The sequence below is a fragment of the Homalodisca vitripennis genome, chromosome 2 (genome assembly GCF_021130785.1).
Source record: "Homalodisca vitripennis isolate AUS2020 chromosome 2, UT_GWSS_2.1, whole genome shotgun sequence".
NCBI classification, from domain to species: Eukaryota; Metazoa; Arthropoda; class Insecta; order Hemiptera; family Cicadellidae; genus Homalodisca; species Homalodisca vitripennis.
The window spans coordinates 175,245,967-175,264,325 of NC_060208.1; the positions used below are offsets into that span (position 1 = coordinate 175,245,967).

Below are 18,359 nucleotides of genomic sequence, written 5' to 3' on the forward strand. Positions count from 1 at the left end.
GTGATTATGTATCAGTCTAACATGTGTTATATTAATATGTGACGTATCGGGCCAGTCTTTTGGTTTTGAACTTTGATGCAACCTTTAAAGCAACTAACATATTATCTTACTTTAGGGAAATAGGATAGTTTTAGATAAAGTGGTTAGTTAGTTTTAATGAACAACATGTTGACAAAAGTATGTATATGAAACAGCTTAAATACTCATTAATGGCTTCGCCTTAATGTAATTATTCTAACACAATTATTTATATAATAAAAATGCATAATACTAACAACAACATATTACTAAAAACACATTAACAATGACAAAACCAATTTACAAAATGTCTTTCGTTATGACATACATGACGTCCCTTCCATCTCCTATTAAATAATCTTTTACCAATGTTGAAGTGAACAGCGCCGGAGTTTTTGAGATTTCCTAGAAATGCTGAAGCCAAATTGGTGATTGTATTCTGGTTCTTCTGTTCTTGGTGTATTTGACGATTGATGGTATACGAATATACCGTGAGAAATTACTTAGTATTCTCAAACATTCTGACAAGTTTGGAGTTTATTTATTGTAGATTTAGGAAGGAAAGGCCTTACACTGGACAAGCATAAGAGGAGGTAGGAAAATTCCTTAATAAATTAATAAACCACATCAGGATTTGACAGAGAGTATTTCAGTTAATTATAGATTAAAAATTTTTTTTTAGTGTTGAGTGTGATTAAATGAACTTAATGTTATGTGTTGATGTAACTTACTTCCATCTAATAAAATTCACAACCATTTCACAGTTTGTGCGCCAGCAGTCCAAGGAATGGTGGCATATTTAATATAAATTCAATCTCTGAGGGTTAAATTTTGTAACGAATGTATTTTGCTTCACAAACCATAGTTTAACTATGAGGCTTTAAGTAGAGAATAAGAACCATGTATGTCAAATAGTGATTTGTTTTACGGTTCCATTCTAATTCAAGGATGGAGGACCTTGTTTCAATGGCAAGACTTAGTAGACAGCTAAGAACTTATATTATTGAGGCAAAACCTATGTCAAGATTTTATTTCACAGTGATGTAAATATTTAGTACCCATTCGGTGTAAAACTATGTTAAGTTAATGTAAAAGTATTTGTATTACTTATTATATGTGAAAGTAATTTCAGAGTAAGATGATTTAAGTGAACCTTCCCTAATTATTCTATCTGTTAGGACCCTCAAACCATGTTATGTTTGATAAATAAGTTCAATCAACCAGAGGTGAATTAGAATAAATGCTTGAAAAACTACGAGTTTATATTGGTATGATATAGAGATATAGATGCATAATAACATTTTCATTTGGTGCAGGTTAACGCATTTTCCTGTCATAAAATTTATAGTTCAACTTTTATATAGTTTCTTACTACACCCTACGTTTCTTTTATCGCCTTCAGCTTTGACTTCATTCAAACAAACAGATTAATCGATTCTGACAGTGAATACGTTTGTGCTCTATGCCACACCAAAACTTTTCACCATAATGTTTACTCTATGAACTTGATATAAACAAAAATCACAAACATCAAGGTGAACGAAACTCTAACCATTGCAGTGGCTGGCAGGTTTCCTGAGCTAAGATCATCTGTGAGTCTGTGACTCAATGTGAAGTGTGATCTGTGATTTCCTCTGATTTTTATTCGTGAATTGTGATATCGAGTTCAGTTTTCGTCTGTTCGTTGTTCGTACTTAGAGTTTGTGAGTGGCATGACTTTTGCTTGTTGAGCAATTCGATAGACTTCCCTGATTTTATTTCTGATGTGTTAAAAATATATTATTTTATACGTTTGGTATGTGACGTTTTATTAGTTAAAAGTCTCTATTGCCTTATTCTCATTTATTTTATGAACGAGTTGCAATAGTAGTTGATAACTCTAGTGTAACTACTAGATTTCTGTATCTCTGGACATTGTCACTGGATTGAATGCTTAAAGTAATTAAGAGTTTGTAGAATAACTGCTTCACTCTTGTAAGAAAATACAGTAGGCGTAGGTCTACTGTATTTTACAAATAGCCTATATTGCATTGGTAATGACTAAATTATTTTATAATGCTTTCCACATATGTCCGTTTTATTTGGAAGTATCAATCCAAAATTTGATACCTGATTTAAGTTACCATTGTCGTCTCCGCAGTAACACCTTGAATTTATTAATTTTACCTAAATATCTATTACCTATTATGTAACTTAGTGAACTTTATAACTTACCTAGTTAATTTAGAGTAGTTTTCTGGATTGCAGTATAATAAGCAGCCACCAACACAATCGGATTATTATTATTTAATGATAGCCTATGAATCATCAATATTCATGACTATCCAAAGGACCGAAAGCAAAGTGTCTGGCCTAGGCCTAATAATGTAATAGATATTTCAAACAACAATATGGTTTTGCTATTTTTTAATCTTAGATATTAATGTATAAGTATTCATATAATTTACAAATTAATATTTTTATAGGAAAACAATCATAAAGCCTGCTTGTGAAACAAAGAAAACACTGTTCTTGTTACCATTAGTCAATAACAAAACACATGATTTTAATTAAAATTTATTTCTAAACACAAATTTTTGCTTTAAATTAATTTTGAATGATAATGAACTAAATTAAGTTTTATGCTTTTAAGTAGCATAGTACTCACGATTACTTTAGCCAATCTGAAATGGTATTTCTGCAGGTACTGATGCTGTCAAAAGTACATATACAATTAATTAAAAACTCATAGTTTGTTTGATTTCAACTAAAATAGTACACGATTTTTCATTATATTTGTAATACCAAATTTAAAAAGAGGTAGGGTACGATAAACGGACCCGGTTTCTTATATGGGGCAAACGAATTGCTTAATCATAACCATCGATATAATCAATCGATAATGGTGAATTATTTTGAATTATTAACTTAAATAGTATATATATATCAACAGCTGTAAACACTAAAATAATACACGTAGGGTAATATTTCAATTTTACATAAGTAATTTTAATTTTAGAAAACTACACGACATTGCTTTGAAAGATGATAAAACATAAATAGGCTATAATATATTGTTTTTGTGGCTTCAACATGTTGGACTCGTACCGAAAACCCCATTATGTGAAATTTGTGGGAAAGAAACAACTGTAACTGTGAGAGGAGCAAATATGGTAGTCTTTAGTTTTCCTAATGTTTGTTATAATAACTTGTTTGGTCACTGTAAATAAATAATTCATATTTTAATTTAAAACATATGATTGTTATTGAGGACTATAGATACTCTTTTATATCAATTGATAGTCTAGGATTTGAGATGCGAATATTAGGTATCGAAGACTAAATTTTTCGATATAAAAAACCGGGTCCGCTTATCGTACCCTACCCTTAAAAAGTTCAAAAACGTCTTCTCAAGATCGTTGTTAGATACATCGTGTTTGTTATTACTTGCAGCGAAACACTATTTCATTGCCCCCTTTAATTCTAGTTTTCATATTGTCAATACAAACTGAACAATTAGGATTTTAAGGAGCAAGGTCATTATCATTGTAACCATTTAAAATATTGCTCCGTGTTTTAAAAACATTTTGAGCCAATATCTGCATATTCATGCCTTTGTCCTTGTTGTTAGTAACCTTCTCCTAACATAAACAAAATAACATCTGGTAATGACGTCACTAGTCTTAAATAAAGAAAGCTGGCAATGATTAATTATGAATATCTATAGGTCAAATGTTGCATTTGATAGTATCGATATTTAAAATCGATTATCATAATCCGATTGTGTTGGTGACCTCTTATTATACTGTTGCCGTTTTCTGTACAAATTATATAATACAAGCATTTAGAATCATTCTTACAATATGATGAGAGCAACATTTATTCCTATTAATTGTGGTGATATCGGTTGTTCCTGTCACATTCAGGTGACTAAAGACTGTTTATTGACACATCAAAATATTTTTGTTTACTCTCTGTTTTAATCTACTTTTGTATTCTGATGTTCTTTTAGTTTAATTAAAGCTTTAAGTCATAGTAATGTTTCTATTACATAAATAATGTTTGTTTCATTACAAGTTATTAAACTAAAAATCCTGGATCTTTTTGAACTTTACAACATAGACAAGTATTTGGAAATGGACAGATTTCATGTAAATCGATCAGCACTACTTTTGCTTCATTGAAAGAAAACGTTTGAAAACTTCCTGTCATACGTACCAGACGTCCAGATGGCAGATAAGTCTTAATTTCTGACCAATATTGTAGCTCCATGTGTCTACTCCTACATTACTGACAGCATTACCTACAGAGATATGTTCTAAACTTTTGAAGCATTTTATGTAAAACCAAAGAATGTGATTTTTACCACCACTGTATGGTTACAAGACAGCAACAGTTTGATGAGTCAATTGATCAATATCTGCAAATCTTGAAGTAAATGAGTAAAGACTGTAATGTTGAAGCTGTTAAAAATAGCAACTGAAAAAAATAGATAATTCATGATGCTTTCATTAGTAGTTTGGTTAACAATAAAAAAAGGCAAAGACTACAGAGAATACAACTCTCATACTTGAAACATTCAATCAAGTAAGATCCCTTGAGCTAGCACAGCAGCAATTTGCTATATATCTAAATCATCACTACGCTGAAGTTACTTCAACACAACCCAGTACTGACAGTAGCTATAGTTGACCTTCAAAAACACCCTAGGAAAATCTAAGCATCCTAAAATGTCATGTCCAGCTAAACAATCTGTGTACAAATTGCTCAAAACTTTGATACTTTTTCCTAGTAGGCAAATGAAAGAAGACACATAGCAAAACAAGTGCATCTATTAGCTTGAGAACAGTGGTTACAACCAGTGTGGAAACTATTGCAGAGGCTCCTAGCAGCTTGAAATCAACAACTCCTATCCTTGTCAACAGTGTTGTGCCTAATGTAATGATTGACACTGGATCATCTTAGTTTCATGTATAACATTTTCGCTTGGAAGTGTAATCCAAACATTCTGCCCTACAGAGAATTTCAATTTCCATTGCACATTCTTACTTCTGTACATAAGTTGAAGTTAAACTTAAAGTTGACCTAGAGGTTGGTGAATACCCCCTATAAAAACACTTATCTCCTTACCATGAATATCTCTGTTCAGATGTCATAATGAGTTAGAAAACCATTCTGCCTTCAAAGTTGTATTTGACAAATCAAATTCACCCCTCAAAATTTGTAGCTTGGCTGCATTGAAAGTGAAATCAGTATCCTTGTTTTCTAATATGACTAAAGATTGTAAACTAGTTATCGAAAGGTCCAGAAGATATTCACGAGAAGATTCTTTATTTGTTGATTCTGAACTAAAGAACATGCTTGAACAAGGAATAATAGAGACCAGCTCCGTCCCTTGGTGTACATAAGCTTTTGTTATTTGTTATGGAAAATACAAACCATGCATGGTTGTTAATTATTTAAGCTCAAAAAGTCAATATTCTCTACTAGATGCTTACCCATTTTCTTGCATTGATGACATATTCTCAAAGGTATCTCAAATTAACATGTAAAGTATTAACTGATTTGAAAAATTCCTAACACCAAACCCCCATTCTGAACTCAGAAAAGCAGTTCAATGCATTTGAAGCAGTAACACTTCTGTTGCATTCCTTTTGGTGTCACTAACAGTGTGGCAGTCTTCCAAAGAAGTTTAGATCAAATTATTCAAGAGGAGTTTAAAAATAAACATACCCTTATTTGGGCGATGTCATAATATAAGGATCAAGAAGACCATGGCAAGAACATGGAAATATTCTTTATGGCTGTAGAAAATACAATTTGACACTGAATAAAAACAAATTCTGATTCTTTGAAATGCATTAACCTTTTGGGCTACTCTATATCAAATGGAAAAATCAGATAGTTCCTGAGAAACTTAAACCACTCCTGGAACTGCCTGTATCTGGATTTACCCTCATAGCAACGAGCTTTAGGAATTTTTGCTTACTGTAGTAGATAGATTCCTAACTTTTTTGAAAGAATTCAACTACTCTTGAAAATCAAAATCAGAAATATATCAAGTTTCAACATACCCAATTGTATATAAAACACCCTTCACTGTTGAAACAGATGGAGCTACAATTAGCCATTAGGTCGACCCGTTGCCTCCTTTTCAAGAACTTTAAATAAAGCAGAAGGCTCAATTCGTCTGTTGAAAAGGAACTGTATGCTGTAGTACAATCTTCGAGGCATTTGGATCATTATTTAATATGTAAATCATGCACAGTGCTTACTGCTCCAAAATCTGTCCCATTCAAGTTTGGACACATCGTTTGTCATTTGAACTGAAAACTTTTCTCTCATGAAATGGTATTGCTATAAATAGAACCTCCATAAGGTTGTACTCTCCATATAACCCACAAGGAAATGTTCAATGTTGAAGATTTAAATCAATGGGAATGTGTTCTAGACACTGCCCTCCACTTTGTATGATCTCTTCTCTGTACTGCGCCAAAATCAAAATCTGGACCCCCACCTGTATTGTTATCTACAAATTCACTAATGCTAATTTTCATTTCACTTCCTAAATTGTCAGATTCATGTTTAAAAAATCATTGGCACCATCATTCTCTGAGAAATCAGGTGTATCAAAAATTATACATCAAAAACAATAATGCTGTTTCACCACAGTGATATTAACTCTGTGGCTGTTTCCGATTTCTTTTACTCATATATGTTGTATTACAGCCTATTACAGCCATCTGCTGGGAACTTGACATCGACAGTGTGAGCCTATTTGACCATAAGCCTTACAAGGCTTAATACAATAATGTAGCCTACTGTTCGATTAAGATTAAAATTAGTAAATATAAATAATGGCTTAAAACATGAAAAAGATTCAACAGTTTAAAAAAACTTGGAGATCAATACGACAAATAAATAAAAACTGGTAAAAACATTGTTAAGTTAAAAGAAGTCCTTAATACAAATAAAATATCCAATGATCGATAGCAGCAGTTAGGAGTCATTGACTACAATGACTACTAGGATGAAAGATGGGAATGATTAATAGCCTCTCTTGTATTGTTGCAACGTTTCGTATCACAGATATCTCCTAGTTTCAGTAGCAATCCAAAATTGCATCAGTTGCGTTATTGTAACTGTTCCATTGGAAAGTCCATATATTTTGTTTTGGGAGTGGTTCCGTTCATGTTCCAGTTGCTGAACTTTGCAAGGCAATTCTAGTTGCAACAACCCACTAGATTAACCTCTTGTTATTTTGTAAAAAATAATATTATTTATTTTATGAATTTTTTAAGTCATTAAAAATGGACATCGTTCATCTTTAGATTTGATTGGCAAACAAGACTATAGATAATCAGAATCTTTTCTATATTTAGGCACAAACAATTTGTTAAAAACTGCATTTACAAAGTAATTGTTAACCAATGTACATTAGGTTCAGAGGTTCATGGTAAAAATCCTGAAGTGTCATGTAAAAAGCAAAATGTGCCTAAAACATAGCGCTTTATGTTCTTTTGAGAATGGACATTATAATGTTGATGATGTCAGTGCTATGCAGGATTTATGGCAATAACAACTTTATCAAAATAAATATTTTATTCATAGAATCTTTTGCATTTTCCAGATAAAGAGGACTCAAACTTAAGAAAAATGCCAATCGTCAGTGGCTCTACTGACCTGAAGTCACTTCCAAGTATGAATGGAAATTCAGACCATAGTCTATTGCAATTAGACGATGATGAGTCATTTGTCGTCCTGGAAAGATCTTCAGCAAATGACGAAGGGATGACAATTGATGGAAATCTTCAGGGTTACCAACCTCTTCCGGTCAGTTACTCATTCCCAGTCTTCAACAATTTGGTTTCAAGCCAGAGTCCACTCATAAATCAGGTCAGTAATCATCATCAGTTAATTTGGTATTGTTAATATTTTTTGTGAAACCAAATTTACACTGGAGTATTAACACGTAACAAAAAAATCAATGTAATAGTTGTTAAAAAGGAATATTCCAAAATTGTCAAAACAGTGTATTAAGAAATACCAAATTATATTGTTTGATTAGATAGGTTACTAACAAATTTTATTGTACATCTTTCCTGTTATTAATCTTCTTGTAAGTTTTTTCCATCCTTACAGCTTATTAAATAACACATTATTTAGAATATTTTTAAATTCCATATTAATCAACAAATGTGTTTGTATATCAATTTGCCATGGCAGAATTGTTATGTATTAATTTGGCCATCACAATCATCTAACATAGCAACACAATGTGGGAAGATGTATAGTGCAAAATAATATATTTCTGTCAATGGAACAAAACAAATAAATGTTTCACATAATCCTTCTCTAAAGAAACACAGAGTAAGTAACAATTAGTTAACAATGAAACATATGCAACCTCTTAATAGATATGAAAAAACATTATAATATCAGCACAAACCATGTATTGTTCAAATAATGAGGTATTTCAACATGCTCGGCCTGTAACGTCAGCATCATTAATGTGACTTTGACAAACTAGGCCAGAAGAAAATTAAAAATAGTATTTTTAGTTGTATGTACAATATTGTTTACTAGGAAATAAAAAGAGGTGTGTCAGGTCTCCAACACAATTTCTATGTCAGTTTCAAATTTTTAAAGTTAAAACTTAAATATTATTAGGTTAAAAATAAATGATTAGATTAAAAGTAATTTCATGGAAATTATCATGCAATAGTCGTTTCTATTGGATAACTTCCTCAAAACTAACAATAATAAAGGCTACTGAAAGGAAGGAGCTGTTGAGACTTTGATAGTGATACTGTTACTTAATAAATAGTGAATTTCCAACATATTGTGATAAGTTATTAACCGGAAAAATGTATGGTAAGTTATTCCTCCCTGACTCAGGTGTATACACAGCTTTATGTAATCTATATTATATCTTATACATATCGCATATTAGGTTGTGCAATGGGATTTCAGTTAGCTTAATTTAATAATTTTGTGTAGTATTTTTTTAGTCACAGTCCACTATGATATCTTTTGTAAAGAATAAGAAATAAAACAAAAGTGTTTGATCATTGCTCAAGAAATTGTAGGTACTTGAAGTTTATTTAGGTATTATTTTAATTATATAAAGTTTTACAAAATGTTGATGAAATATGACTGAAGGGAATAGAAAGAAAAATTTGTATTAAATTCAATTAAAATCTTCCTGTCACATTTCATTTTAAAACTCATATAATTTTTAGAGTTATATATTATTTGAAAAGTGTTATTTGTTTATGAAATCTTTTTTTAAAGTGCCATTTCTACCATATTTAATAAACATACTGTTATAATTGGTGCCCTTATCACCTGCGGTTTTTTATAGAACCTGGTTACAAATTTCTCAGAATGGCTATTTTATATGTCTATAATTGCTAGTGGAGTAATTAAAAAAAATTCCTAGTTTTCTTGTTTTTGAGAAAGGTATTGTAAAGGGCACAATTACAACCATTACTATTAATTGAAAACTACTTGCAGTTTTTTTATATAAGACTAGGCCAAAGAAACATACTACCTAGATAAGAATTTGGGTTTTAATTTTCCACTTAATTTAGATAGAAATGATAGTAAAAAAAACAAATGAAAAAATGATTAGTTGGTTTAGTAGTGATAGTGTGGTGTCTTGATTTGTTTAGTTTCTAAAACTTTGTATTTCATGTTGCAAAATTGTAATTTTATAATTCTGTATATTTTACAGCCAGTTCCTGTAATAGATCCTTTGGGCCTCCAATTTGAAAGTCCACATAGCTCTGTAAGCGTTGAGGAAATAGAGAAACGCCTTCAAGAGGTCATCCATGAAAACATAAACCTAAAAGGTAAGTTACAGTGTAGAGCCAAGGCCAAAACTATATTTAGTAAAAATTATAATATTGGAAATGCATGATTTTTAAGAACTGTAGTAGATGTATAAGATGAACACACTTTTGTGACAGACTGCTTTGTCATAGCTGTAATATTTAACCATATAATTGCATGGCTCACTGGTTAAACCACACAACATTTCTGGAGTTTTGGCAAGCCAGCATGATGTGAGGGCGATAGATGAAGAGAGGTGTAAAATCAATGACAATCCAAAAATATTGGTCCTGTTAGAGAATTCTCCCTTTTTTTCTTCTTAGTTAGTTTACAACACTGCCTGACACCTGGCAGTTTTGTTCTAGTTACGGATCAATTTTAGTTATTATTTTACATATTTTGTTGTTATGATGTTTCCTTTAACTACGAGGGTCGTCCAGAAAGTAAAGAACGTTTTGTTATAAGTCAATAAAAACAAAAGATAAGAGCATGAAAATTTATTTATAAATACTTATAAACTTACTCTATTTTTCTACAAAATCACCGGAACTGTCAAGGCACTTGTTGTAGCGTGGCACCAGTTTTTCTATACCGACGTTATACTGTTCTGCCGCCAAGGAATGAAGCCACGTTTTTACTCCTTCTTTGAGGTCTTCGTCACCCAAAAAGTTTTTTCCGCCTAAAAACACTTTCAACTTTGGAAACAAGTGATAGTCACTCGGAGCCAGATCTGGACTATACGGAGGGTGTCCGAAGATTTGCCATTTGAAAGAATTGAGTTCTGCTTTGGTTCGTGCACTGCAATGAGGCCGAGCATTGTCGTGGATCAGCACCACTTTCGACGACAGCATTCCGCGTCGTTTGTTCTGAATAGCGCGGCGAAGCCGATGCAAGGTTTCGATGTAGGCCTCTTGAGTTGATTGTTTCGCCTCTCGGCATGAACTCCACATGGATTAGGCCTTTTCAGTCCCAAAAAACTGTTGCCATCAATTTCCTGGTGTTCAAATTTGGTTTTTCTTTCCTGTTTTTTGTTGGTGAATTCGAGTGATGCCATTCCATTGACTGGAGCTTTGTCACTGTAAACTGCCTTAATTTGCCTATAAATTTCAATAGGTCGAACATTCTGTGCATTCAGAAACCGTATCACACTACGCAGTTCACACTTGGCGGGATTTTCAATTAACGCCGCCATTTTAAACTTTCACAGGAGACGCAAACGTGACCTCACGGTACCGCTACTCAGCTCACACTGAGGCAGAAGGTGTGGCTAACGAACAAGCTATCTACCGCGGTGGTGGGGGAACTGCGCCGCCCGTGATGCACAATCGTTCTTTACTTTCTGGACGACCCTCGTATTATAGTAAAATATAGAAACTTTGTTTGAACATTTTGTGAAGAAGAAGCAATGAAATTGTAATTTAAATTTAATTAGCTTTTGCTTCTTTTTTGTTTATTTTTTATGTTTTCATTTTATTAACATTCAATTTCTTGATCTAGATTCATAAAACATTTTCATCTCAACTGATTCAGCATTTGTATTTTGGTAAAGTCCAAAAATACATCCATCCTCTTAGGATCTTTCAAATTTACAATACCAATACAGCATTATTAGGATTGTATTTGTATAATTGTTTTTGACCTGAGCTGTGTTAAAATAGTCAATATATATATGTATGTGCATTAATACTGTGTTACAATTAATTTCAAGCTAAACATAACACAATATTGTTACAATTATACAATTATTAGTTACAAAAATAATTATTTTTGGCCTGAGCTTTGTTAAAATAATAGATGTATTATTATAATTATAATAACATTTTCGAAATAACTTCAATCAAAATAAAGGTTTTAATTGGATGAGCGTCAGCAAAGCCTACCACTGGTGGGGCTTGAAAAATTTCATTCCCATCTGTCTGTATGTCCGTTCGCATGATATCTCGAAAATTAACTGACCTATAGTCTTAAAATTGTGCATGAAGCTTAATTATGAGGAACATTGAATTTGATGATGGTGCATGTGACTCAATGGGATTTGGCTGGGCGTTAGTGAATATTTTTGCATTGGTCTTACACACCAGCGTGGAACAATGACCGCAGCACTGCAGTGACGGAATTTCAAAATGGTACTCACATAAAAACATACCTTGTCGATTCTGTGACAGAAAGAATTATAGTTGTTGAAAGTATATTTATGGAAACCATAAATTAGGCTCTAAGTACTCGTAACAGCCCAGAGTAGCCATATTGACACATTAGTACAAACGGTATTCACACAGAATGTACTACCCTTATTATACAACCTGGGCCGCTACAGTTTAAACTGTGAATAAACTTGTTTTTACCTTTTTTTAAAAATGTGGAGAATCTTTAACTAGTCATAGTTATTATAATATTTATTTTTAGGTCTTGGCCTTTCAAAACTAAAGGTTTCATTACCAGGTGACTCCACAATTATATCATTTTATTTGTGGAGCCACCTGATGATGCAAATTAGATACCTTTGGTTTCAAAAAGCCTCGTCCTTAATGTTGGAAATGAGTTGCCATTAATTACTGCAACCTGTTTATACATACCTAATACTTAACCCTTAACTAATTCTTTTCTACCTAAAATTTGTTTTGCTGAATTTTTCTTGGTGGTTTCAGAAATGGGTTTGTAGAGTTTAGATATATAATGTTTTATGCAAAATGAGTCACTTTTAGTGGCTTTTCAAATTTTTGTCCTTTTTTATATTTTGTCCCCTTTTTTTACTATCCTTGCCTGTGTCATCACGCAATCGAAGCCAACCGTCTTATTTGTGCGTTGGATATTTCCATGGTACAATATAAACTAGAAATAAACCATAAAATACTCCAGTACTGGTGACATGCAACAACAACTTGCAGTGCTGTCTGCACTGTGCAACTACAGTGAACTCACTAAGGTGCAAACACTCATGACAGAAGGCTTAGGAAGTATGAAATACCAGAACTTGTGCTACACACGGTTGTCGTAGAAATGCTTCTTCTCAATATTATGGCAAACAATAGAACAAAACAGGAACAATATAACAATGCGTAACATTACGTCAGTAGCACACTTTTACTTAATTGCTATGAATTTAACATTACATCAAAAACCGTGAAGAGGTTAAAAATGATTGCTACCTTTGTTTAAAGGAAACCTGATTATGAAATCTGGAATTTAAGTAAAATACACTAAAAGAATTAATGATATTCAATAAGGGTTTATGAACTGTAGACCACAAAGTAAAATTTAATAAACTGTAAAAGCAACAAGTGCTCAATAATATACTATATGTGGAGAATGTACTGAACCTTTTTTTGTCCTTAAAGAAGAAAAGCCATACTCATAGCATCTTATTTATCAAAGTGTTTAGGAATTTGATTATGACTAAAATATCAGTATGGCAATAAATATTCTGATTTGTTATACTTTTTTCTCAGGAATGTAGAGTTTTATCATTAGCTATGATTGAGGATTGTTGTCAGTGCATAATAATGGGGTCAACAATGTCGGTTGTATATCAGATTAATGAGTTTCTGAGAGGAATCATTTATTTTGTATTGAGTGCACAGTAACAGTTATCTGTTGGGTTTTTAAAGTCTTAATGAATCATTATAATTGAAAAATGAATGAATTATGATGGTGGAACTACTATAGAAACTGCGCAGGGGATAATACATATACAAATCTTTTTGGTGCCTTTTATATTAAGACGCTGCGTCCAGAACACAGTTCAGAAATGTTTTATGTCTAACAAACTTTTTAAATTTTTTATATAAGTAGAAAATATGTATTTCTCGGAAAAAAATTCCAAAAAGTTTTTCTCAAAATCCAAAATCTTGACTCATAAACTTTCTTAGAACTAATGTAGTAGAGGATGCATTATACATAATTACTCCTCTAATGGACGATGGATACACTACTAAATAGTTGAATATTGATAGCACTTGTCAGCTGTAAAAGTAAAAATCGTTACTTTTGTACCTTATTTATATATTTTACAAGGTAAAGAGTACACACACCAACAGGCTTTACTGAGGTTGGATGCAAAATGTCAAGTTTATAGTTTGGCTGCATGTGTTGCTATGTCACATGTTACAATGTCATATGATGATTGTTTTTAGTTCTCCTTTTTTTGAAGTTGTTTTTTGGCAATGGAAGGATGGAAGGATTGGAATGTTGTGTCCCAAGTCCATGCACACTAACTCTAAAACATGCACTTAATAAAAACAAAACACTAATTATTCAAACTGAACCAAAGAATACAGGTCACAATAATTCTGCACTCACCAACCAACCACATAGAACTGATCAGAGGCCAATAGTAAATAGTGATTGTCACGGCAGAAACAAGATAATGGCAAAAAGGAGAAAATGGGAGTGGGCCTTTGTTTGGTTGATTGGTTTATTCTAGATGAACTTTTTAAAACCATACTGTGACTCCACAAATTGTTGTGTTTATTACAAATCCTCAATCTGATTGATACTTTAAGTTTCCTTGTTAGTTCATTTTTCGGAATTGTCAACTAAAGTGGCCTACTTTTTACTGATGTTTTACCAATTGGTTGGTCTGCCAAATTTAATGTACAAAGCCTCAATTAATTTCTTTTTTAAGAAATGTTTAATGAGGTTTTTTGTATTATGTTGACTTTCTTCCAATTCATACAATGGTCTCTGGACCAACTTTTACTTTTCTGTTATTTCGTGTTTTCTTTGTATTATTTTATCTTTACTTTTAATGGTATTTTTGTCTTGAGTATGTATTTCCTATTCCTGCGTACCATTTCTTTTTGTTTTTACAAGAGTTTGCTTATAAGTAATGTGTGTTTAAAATGTAGATCTAATGTTTAACTTTCTACCTATTCTTCTAGTTTTCTCCAATAATCCCGGCACATTTATCTCTATTCTGATTTACTTATTTAGGAATGATTCGTTTGGTTAATTTGCACTTTGTTGTTACTGATTGATGGTATCCATTGTGTATAAGATCCAATTCAACTTTCTTAAATTCCTCTTTTAAGACATCTTTATCTAAGTATAAGATCTTTGCTTTATTAAATAACGAGTAGGCCACTGCTTCATTGACAGATTTTTTATGGTTTAATTGATTGATAGTTTAAATATTTTCCTGTGTGTTTTCTGTCGAAAAAACCATGCTCTTAAGGACATCCATATCTCTTAATACATACTTATCAAAAAAGGAAGCTTGTTTTGGACTTCCATTTCCATTGTGAGGCAGATGGAAGGAGAAAAATACTATTAATGTGATTCAAAAACACATTTAATATAGAGTATCCCTGAGGAAAAACGACAAAGGTATCATCCACATACTTCCACCAAATCTTCGGTTTGGTGGAAGTTAAAGCCAAGGCTTTTTGCTCAAATTCCTCCATAAGTATATTGGTGAAAATAGGAGACAGTGGAGAACCCATTGGCATTCCCTCATCTTGGCCCTCAATTTAACCCTCTAGCTCTAAATAATTGCATTGAGTCCATAGCTCTAACAGTTCCATAATTACTGGGACAGGAACCTTAATCCTTTCATTTAATGTTTGGTCTTCTTTGAGATGTTATTCAATAATTTCGAGAAATTCTGGAAACTCATTAAATTTATACTTATTTTGTTTACAAATATATTTATTCTGTAATTTTTTCGTTGCCATCGTGGTTACTCATAAAGACTAATTATGTTCATTTACACTATGCCAAATCGCATGGAGTGACGTGCATCATCATCAAACTTGACGTTACTTATTAAGAAATGATGTTCATGTAAAACAAAGTCTATAGGTCAGTTTATTCCCGAGATATTGTGCTGGCAGGGAGTTATGAAATTTTACCATCCCTTTGAGTGATAGGCTTTGCTAATGCTCAGTCAAATACTTAATTGTTGCTCATCTGTAGGAAGTTCAGACTAACCTTGCTTTACATTCTCTTTCTACTTGAATTTGTCTTTACAACACCAAGATCAATATTGTTGCTAATCATTAACAGGGCCATGGAACAACTGAAAATTTCTAGTCTGTACTATGATAAGCTAAAAGTTGTTGGTAGCAGTGATCAAGTCAGTTACAGCTACAGTTACAGTATATTGTGATCAGGTGTTACCACAAAGCACACAAAGAGCAGGCTTTGCTGGTGGCCATTTTCATTTCATAAGAACAATGGTAAACTTGAAACATTTTTATAACCTTACTTTTAAATGGCAAAAAAATGCATTACATGTTATGAAAAATGTTTCAAAAAGAGAGACTTGTGTTCCAATTTTTAAGGAATTAAAAGTAATGACTATTCCTAATATGTATATATTCTACTGCCTTATAAGTGTAAAGGAACAACTTGAAACATTTACAACTAGACAGGATATTCATGATTATCCTACTAGAACAAAACATTTGTTACAACTCTTACCAGTTAAATTAACCAAAACAAAATGCAGTCATCTTTTTATGAAAATTAAATTGTTCAATAAGTTACCATTAGATGCTAGATCTGTATCTTTAGTCAAATTTAAAACAGTTTTGAAGTGCTGGTTAAAATTTAATATATTTTATTGTATTGATGAATTCTTAAATTGTGATACTACAACAATAATTTTTTTAAATTTTGTCTCTCAATGTATTTATTTATTCAGTAATTTATTATTTATTTAGTTTTAATATTGTTGAGTTTTAAAATTTTATCCATGTTAAACATGTTAATAGTTATTTATTATTGTTAATTTATATAGATCTGTTGGTTGTTTGGTTAGTGTTGTTATTAATTATATAGATCTATATATTTGCTGGTAGGCTGGATTGAGTAGATAGTATCTGAGTAGTTTGTTTTAGTTTTAGTTTAGTGTTTTAGTTTAGAATATTTTAGTAACTTGACGAAGTCTATTGCACTATTGAATGTGTTTAAAGACCAATAAAGATCTTGAATCTTGAATCTTGAAAATTTAGTCATAGAATTATGGATGGTATTTCATTTTAAAGATATGATTTATACAGATCCGTATGCTTTTTTTTCTTTTATATTTTTATAGGTTATTGAAAAAAATGTATCAATTTATTTTATTTCTTCCTTAAATATTAAAAAAATATACATACATACATTATATATATATATAATATATATATATATATATATATATATATATATATATATATATATATATGAGAATGTAAAAATCATTTGGATACATATTAATCATATCTTATAAATGAGACATTTCCCAATTTTTTAAGATCAAAAATAGGGCTTAAAAGCGTTTGAAGTTTAGCATTTTTATTATTGTATAAAATTCAAGGTTGTTTAACTACAATCGTCTTTGTTTTTCGATTCACTATTGCGGGGCTCAAAGTGGGAAAATAATTTTAGTGCTTTATCTAATCTCAACTTTCATGGAGTGAAGTGGAGGAAAGCTAAAAGATTAGATAGAATGTGTTATAGCTCTGCTTTCAATTACTTGCATTCAGCTGTATTTTATATTTTTATCCATACGTTTTTGTTGTTCGCTTAAAGACTTAATTTTTTTGTTGTATTATATTTACACAAAACAACACATGATTTGACATAATGATAATTTTTTTAATCGTACAAATATTTATTGATATGTAAATAATTATATATATATTGATATGTTGATATGTTTAATAATTAATGTTGACTGCAGTATTAACTACTATCTTCATTATTTCAAGTCATTGTATAATTCAGTGATGGAATTATTAATTCTGGAACATTTTGATCTGGATAGCTTTGACAATAATAATATTTTTCTAATTTACTGAGAATCAGTACTGTACTCAAGAAAATTATGTTTTAACTCTAGAAGTGGCTATAGTCTATTAACACCTTGCAGACAAACGACACAGGGTATGTCAATTTTGTTTGTCATAAATGGCAGTCAGTCGCATTTGTTGTTTACAATGGGTGATAATCTGTGTTCTTCATAATTTGACAGATTGTTATTAGAAAGTTGCAGTGACGGAAAATATGGTGTCAACGATGATTTGTTTGACGATGATTTAGTTTATGTTTGTCTTAGTGTATAATTCTAAGCTGTGCATAACCTTCAGCGATCAAGCTGAATCTTCAGACCGGGTTGACATGTATATAGTGTATGTATAATGTGTGTGAATCTGCATTAATTTTAAATTGGGAGAAATTCATATATGTACAATGCAAGTGATACCATTAAAGACACTGACCAAAATATTTTATAAATGGTTTAGCTTTTAGCAGATTTTCTTAAGATTTCCACTATTATAAGATAATGAAATAAATAGTAAAATTTGGAAAATATTAAAAATAGAGTATAGAAAAACATAATATTTTAAGTGAGGAAAGATAATAATTACTTTGTTAGACAAAAAATATAAAGATTTGTGGTTTTGCACTTAGAATCCTTAGCTTCAGATACTAAATTGTTCGATTAGTCTTTTTCCCTTTTACTTAACCTAATGAGCAATTCAGTAAAACTAGACAATCATAGTTTATTGTATTTGAAGGTAAATGAGGTTGTCAGAGATAAG

The 18,359-nt window shown here is 31.4% G+C and overlaps 1 protein-coding gene across 6 annotated transcripts in view; it reads left to right on the top strand.

Moving 5' to 3' along the window:
- The first annotated feature begins 74 nt into the window (after positions 1–74).
- The window catches only part of LOC124355064 (optineurin), a 91,645-nt gene continuing 73,360 nt past the window's right edge, over positions 75–18,359 (top strand). For 3 of the 6 annotated variants that reach the window (XR_006921736.1, XM_046805978.1, XM_046805982.1), the window contains exons 1-3: positions 1,568–1,813; positions 7,628–7,893; positions 9,734–9,851. Coding sequence is in view for 5 of the 6 variants with exons in the window: in XM_046805978.1 (XP_046661934.1) it covers positions 7,654–7,893; positions 9,734–9,851 (358 nt within the window). In the remaining variant the exon portion in view is untranslated. Of the gene's footprint in view, positions 178–1,566; positions 1,814–7,627; positions 7,894–9,733; positions 9,852–18,359 lie in introns of those variants that run through there. The other 3 variants (XM_046805981.1, XM_046805980.1, XM_046805979.1) reach the window with 2 other exon arrangements.